Here is a 7,113-nt window from a genome sequence, read left to right as displayed (position 1 = left end):
TTAGGGAATAAATATACTAGTTGGAAAAATGAATACACCTAAGAATGTGCATGGTAACATTTGCATAAAAATTAACATAAATATGTTTTGAAATAGGGAAGGGTTAATATGAAATATAAATACAAATTTTTAATATGCAAATGCAAAGATAAATTTTATATATGTATATATAATAACACTTCTGCAAATATAAGTGATAAATGTGTATGTAAATATAAATACATATGAGTATTCATATAAGTATATATGCTTTTATCTGAAGGTAGGGTAGTTATAGGGGTAAAACTATGATTAGTACTAAATTTTGTATATAGTTAGGGTTAGGGAATGAATAAGTATATTGAAAAATATGAATATTTTAAGAATGTACATGTGCAATTTTGATGTTTTGAAATTCTGAAGGGTTCAATATGAGATTTAGGAAGACACATTTTTAATTTTTGAAAGCAGATATATGTATATATATGTATATAAAAATGTATATATGCAAATATACCAATGATATATGAAGGCAAGTCAAATTACACATAAACATTAGGCAATGAATAAGTATATTGAAAAACGAGTAATTATAAGAATGTACATGTAAAAATGTGCATTAAAATACATAGAAATATATGTGTTTTGGGATAGGATAAGGTGTGATATGTATAAATACACATTTATTAATTTCCAAATGTACAGATAAATTATATGTGAACATATATAAATACTTATGTATACAATTATCAATTGGATATTTGAATATGTATGCAAGAATATTCATATTGCTATATATGCTTTTATATTAATGTTCGATTAGGAATGGGGTAAATTTAGGATTAATAATAAATATTGTGTAGGGTAAAGGTTAAAGTTAGGGTATTTATATATATATATATATATATATATATATATATATATATATATATATATATATATATAACATGAATATTTAAAAATATGCATGTGAAAATACATATAAAATATATTTGAAAAATGAACATAGACCTAGTAAAAAAGAACATTATATGGCGAAATGTTGACAATAACTAAAGGAAATCCACTGCCATATATACAGTTGGAAACATATAAGTTTAATATACAATAATAGAAAATAGAAAAAGTACAAGGGAAAAAAAGTTTATCTCAGATATTTCGAAGCAGTGAAGGCAAGATAACAAATGCAGTCATAAAGCAAGACTCAAAATTTCCTCAAGGATTTATTGAGAATAGATGATTTGAACATAGAATTCAATTATGAGTCAACAATAAAAAATAAGTGAAAGATCAACAGAAGTTTCAAATAAAGCAAAGACTTTATATAAAAAATACATATGGGGTAAAGAAAAACATTACAAGGAAAATTGGAAATGCTTTTGAGATGACAGATAACAAAGATTCAACAAATCAAAGCAATAGGAGGCTGATGAAGCAGTTCATAATTCCACCTGCTTACATTAGAAAAAGACACAGGATAAAATCAGTGTTGACTCTGATCATGCAACTTGAGAAGCACTAATAATAATTTATTTCTAATAATAATTAAGAATTTGCTTAGAGTAGATATGTACATGGAGTTCAGGGCCAATGAATGTAGCATATACTAACGTGGGATCACAAAGAGTGCAGCACCATAGCAGGCAGATGAGCAAGTGGCCAGGTGCAGAATGGTGTCCTGAAGATGTGTGCAGGTCAGCTGAAGATCTTGACTTTGTTGTCTCTGGATGGGGTGGAAGAGAAAGGAAGGGAAAGGACTATTTCTTAGTTGTTTGTGCTGCTGGATCCTGGGCACATTGACCACAACCATAGAACTTTTTTTTTTTTTTCCTCTGATGTGTGGTTTGGTCTTTGGAGCATTTTTCTTCTAGGTCCACTCCCACTCTCTGTGACACAGGCCACATTTCATAAGATGAGCGTACACTAATCATGTGACCTGTCAATGCAGGGACCTGTGGTGGCTTTGCTTCTTTTGTGGCTCCTGGAAGGCAAGGGTCTCAATGCTGGAGCACACAGAAGGACCCTTAACGATTTCACCTGCAAGTAAACAAAAGAATTCTGTTCAGATGGAACTGTTAGACCCCACTTATGATGCCCAGACACTGGAATTAGGGCAAAGCATGCAGGAAGGCATAAACATGGTGGGAGGTAGTAAAAAGAATGAGTCAAGGGGATGCACTGGATCTGGAGGAGATTCCAGGTTCCAGCTTAGAGGATAAGCTTCCCTGTGCACCCAAATCCCTGGTGCCCCAGCCATAGCCCTACTGCATGTCATATGGTCAGATCCTACTACTGTCCTTTTATTACCCAGTTCATACTACATGTTATGTGGTCTGAAGAAAAATAAAGGCCTTGTCATATTCCAGGAAAAGAAGGATGAAGCATGAAACACGCACATGTAGAAACAGCCTGTACTGAAGAGGACATATTGGGGCAAGTTCCCCTGTTAATTGTGTGTCTCATTTTTCATAAGGAGAAGTCAAATTGGCAGGGACCTCAGAGATGGTCCACCTTTAACAGATGAAGGGTAGTAGCTCACAGAGGCAAAGGGGCCAGCCAATGGCATACAACCAGTTAACATTTAGCCTGGAGTTAGAGACCAGAAATTTGGAACAAAAGAGGGTGGCCTGCACACTGGAGGGAGCCAGCAGGAACTGGAGGCTGTGGGTTAACTTGGCAGGGATAGGAAGAGGCTGTACAGAGCCAATCCTCTAAGTGTTGTGTTAAGAGGCTCAGGAAAGAAAGCAATTCTCGGAGAACCAAAGGGAATTAGAAAACAAGAGCTAGTTAATATACATCCCATGCTTGATCACACTATGGGTGTCAAGGCTCTCAGGGTACAACTTAGGAACATTCCTAGAATGCTCAACTGCTCTGATGTTTACCATATAAGTTTAAAGGTTTAATTTCTCATATTTAAAACAATCAGTTACACATGAATTTTCTCTTAATAGGATTTCTAGGGAATTATTAGCACAGCATTTAAGTGAAAGTAGAGAATATCTGCTATATATATATATTTTAAAACTTTTCCCTTAAAGTGTATTTTTTTCTTTTCTTTTCTTTTTTTTATTGGTTGTTCAAAACATTACAAAGCTCATGACATATCATCTTTCATACATCTTTTTTTCATTATCAGTTTTTTCTTTTATATCCAGGAGACCAAATGGATCTTCCTTCATGTTTTTTAAAGAAAATGAGATGTTAAAATAAAATGCTGTTCTTAACCTAATTTTGTGCACTAAAGTCAATTTATAAGGTTATGCCTTATTTGGTTTTTCATAAAGTAGTTCAGGAAAGTCCAGAATGCACTTATGGCCTCAAGATCTCTTGGTAGACAACTAATTCACAGAGAGACTTTGAAAGTTTCTTCCCTCAGGGACCAACTGAACTGCATTTCTCTGGCTCCTTGCTTGACTGACATCAAGGAGAGAAAATTGGGCTAAAGGGGAGAGATGGTGAGGAGAGGAGAATAATAACAGGGTAGAAAGCGGAGGGGGCAGGAGGGTGAAGGGATGGAATCTTAAGAGGAGGCTATCCAGGAGCTAAGACCTGTGTGGTGAACCTGATATCTCCTAGAAGGTAAAGGAGGTCAGGGTCACTTACAGAGCTGATGTCAGATGGTGATGTATTTGAAGCAGGCTCTGTGACTGTGTAAGATGGAATCGTTGCTTTCGCTCCAAGTTAGTCCTTGCCTTCTTCAAAATATCATGTGTCCTGGTCACTGAAAGAAGAAAAGAGCCCCAGAGAGAAGGAATTTCCAGCTGGGCCCTACTTGCTGGGCATGCATTTTCTAGAGCATTTTCTTCTCACCCCTCAATCATGGCCTCTTGCTGACCCCTTTTTCTCCCCCTCCTTCTGCAACCACAACTGCTCATGTCACAGGAGGGTTGGGCCCAGTGCATCAGACTCTCCCTTCCCAACATTCCCAGTGCCTCTGTGGTCACTGTTTATCTGCAGCACAAGTGGGACATCTGCAAGACAAGCCCTTTCCTCTGCTGCTCCACAGCTCAGGGGCACCTACGCTGGCTGACAATGAACTGCTCCATGTTCTCCTTCTGCTGGTTAGCAGTCTTCAGACGCTCAGCTGTGCTCTCAAGGAGCTTCTCCTGTTTCGATACTTGGGCTCGCAGATCCAGGAGCTCCCTTTCCATTGATTCATCCTGGGGAAGAAGGACAAGCTCTCAGACAACAGTTTGGAGACCGAATGTATCCAGTTCTTTGTGGTTCCTACCAATCAGAAGCAGAACTCCAATCTTCTCAGCAGACTGAGTTCCCTTCATTATAGCTTCTCAATCCCTCAGTTCAGAACAGTTGAGAAAAAGACCACAGGTAGGAATGTTGAGAACCTGAAAGCCCCCAATCAAGGATCAAGGAGACCCTGACTCCAGACCCACAGCAACTCCCAACTGTGAACAAGACCTCCAAATCAGTCCTTGAAGTAATTTTGTCTCACCCTTCTCCCATCCATGCTGGACTTGGAATTTCAGAGATACTATGTCTGGGACACAGGGCTACCTGATGACAGTGTTCACATTTCAAAATGTCTGTACGAATCTGAAGATGGTAAAGTGCTTCCTTGTAATTAGCATAGTTTTTTCCCCAAACATACCAGTTACATTAATATGGAAATAAAAACTAGTGAGCGGATCCAGATTCTAGTCCAACCAAGGCAGGACAATTCTTTAGGGGCTCTACCTTTTCCCCAGACTGAAACAGAGATAAAAGGTGTGTTGGGATTCTAGGAGCATGACTGAAAGAAGCTGCAGGATCACAGTGACTTCCTTTGATCTTTTGACCAAGAAGCCCTGAGGAATGGAGAAGCTTCAAAGGCCCCTGAATTTTAGTTCAAACTTCAGATTTATTGGAAGCAGATATTTATAGATTACCATGGCATCTATGTCTGTGCTTCTCCATTTCCTTTTCTTCTCTTTGAATTATTATCTTGGGGTTTGGGGTGTGAGGACAAAGTAAGGTAATCAGAGCTTCAATGAAAACATCCACCAGGGGTCTCCCTCCAGGATGCTACATTAAGATCCAGCACATTCTAACAACCTGTGTAGCTCCTGACCCTCAGAAAGCCCTGGAACTGAGAATACAGAATCTCATGGGGCAGAAGAGCAGGGCTTATACCAGAAGACAACACTGGCCTCTTACCACTTTGCCAGGCAGCCCAGGGCCATGGATACTTGGTAAAGCTGCTCTCCAGAACATGGTCAGGAGCGAGGCTGACTCATCTAGGGTGCGCTGCAGGGCATGAGCACTGCTTCTTAGCTCATGGAAACATTTGCTGCCTGGTGCCTGTGGAAAGGTGGGAGGGAGCCATGGACATCACTGAAGTTGAGACATCACAGGGCTCACGACATTGCAGCCCTGCACAAGACTCAAGCTTTCTTTGTTGATGAGGCACAAAGCATGGGCTGCTTGAACCTGCAAAACCCTAGCTCATCCCTTTGAGGTCCCAGGACTGAAGTGTGGCTCCTTTTACCTGGAATGACTCCTCACCTGGACACCCTATATAAGGCTGTCACAGCTCATTCCCATGTCATGTCCTCTACAGACCTTTTAACTTCCTTGCATACAATAAAAGACCCCTCTGCACCAGTGAACTTGAGGTACAAGAGGTGACTTCTCACATTGGGCTTGTGGCCCATTAGTTGGTTTATGAATAGGGGTATGTATCTTGCCCTGAAGTGGGGGTTACCTGGATGCAAGGCTCTGTCTATACATCCATGGGTCTCTCATAGCTCAGACAGCACAGCCATTGGCCCTTGTTGTCTCTGAACACAGATGCACTCTGAGAAGCATTTGCAGATTGCCTCCCTCCCACTGCCAGATTCTTACTCTTTCCACACACAAGGCCTTTATGGATGTGAATCCCTTAGTACCTGTCCTCCTGACAGATTTTAATCCACATGGGTCAGCATGAGTGTAACAGATAATGAGCCATGAGACTGTGCTGATTTCAACATCATATGGGCATCAACTCTTAACAAATACTTTACTGAGGATGGTGGCAACACTGCACAGACATCTCTGTGGCTCTGAGGCAGAATATCTAGTTGGTTTCCTATACCACAGAGTAGAACATAGAATGAATAAGGAGATAGGGAAGCAAGGGCTTGGCTAGAATAATTGGAAGATGCTTCCTCTGTCATTGGGAGATGCAGGCCACAAAAATAAATAAGGGAGAAGAAACTAGAATTAAGGACAAAGGGCACAAAGAAAGAGTGAAGGCAGGAGCTGCAGGTGTGACTACCTCTGAGCCCTGAGCATCAAGGCCCAGGAAGTTGCATGTGGGTGTCAGGAGAGACTGGATCTGTTCAACCAGCTGTTTCCCCTCCGCAATCTGATCTCTGAGAGCAGTATAGTCATCAATGTGGCCTATGATGTGGCGGCCATGCTTGTTGGCGAAGGAGCCATCCATAGAATCACCCTCTAGCTTCAGAGAGTTCTTCATTCCTGAAGGATCATTTGAATCCAGCTCTGAAAAAGAAAGCCACAATAATAAAGATCTGCTGTTATTCATGAAAATATCCTCAGTTCTCACAGTGCAGAGACAGTGAAAGAGCTCAGGGTCAAGAAAGGCAGCCTTCAGAAATGCAGGGTGGCTCAAGCCTATAGACACATTTTGGTTTCTTTATTTTTATAATCTTTCTTACAACATTACATAATGATAAACTTTCCAGAAGAAAAATTTTGTTTTCATTGACAAGTGGGCTATTCAGGACAATATTATAAACATGAAAGCTTTCTGTATAGAAAAGGCACAGACAACTGAATAAGAATGTGTACAGGGCAATGACCAAAAGACAGCAATAGGACAACTGTGGCAAGAAGAAGAATGAGAAGAAAGGCAGCCACAGAAGTCTCAAGGAACATGGAAGATGCTTTCTCTGTGAGGAAAAAGGATGTCGCACACAGAAAATTTTCTAAATTCACATGACACACTTACAGAGGACCAGGAGATATTTGCATTAATAATTTTCCTTCATTGTGTCCAAGCCCTTTAGTTGTCATATTTATACCATTTGTCCTGGTGACAATGACAGTATCTGAGCCAGGAGAAGAGAAAGAAGAGCTGTGGAGGACCAGAGTTAGAAAATCTATGCCAACACCCCAAATACAGAGGAA

The 7,113-nt window shown here is 40.0% G+C and overlaps 1 protein-coding gene across 1 annotated transcript; it reads right to left on the bottom strand.

Annotated features, from left to right (window-relative positions):
• Nucleotides 1–1,055: 1,055 nt before the first annotated feature.
• Nucleotides 1,056–7,113, bottom strand: LOC144368368 (myomegalin-like). The gene is made up of 4 exons (XM_078027184.1): nt 6,239–7,113; nt 5,137–5,280; nt 3,586–4,142; nt 1,056–2,016 (listed from the first exon to the last, which is right to left on the bottom strand). The coding sequence occupies exons 1-3, from the start codon at nt 6,506–6,508 to the stop codon at nt 3,990–3,992; spliced, it is 567 nt and encodes a 188-aa protein (XP_077883310.1). The 5' UTR covers nt 6,509–7,113; the 3' UTR covers nt 1,056–2,016; nt 3,586–3,989.

The sequence above is a fragment of the Ictidomys tridecemlineatus genome, chromosome 11 (genome assembly GCF_052094955.1).
Source record: "Ictidomys tridecemlineatus isolate mIctTri1 chromosome 11, mIctTri1.hap1, whole genome shotgun sequence".
NCBI lineage: Eukaryota > Metazoa > Chordata > Mammalia > Rodentia > Sciuridae > Ictidomys > Ictidomys tridecemlineatus.
This window is presented reverse-complemented; position numbering and strand designations above follow the sequence as displayed.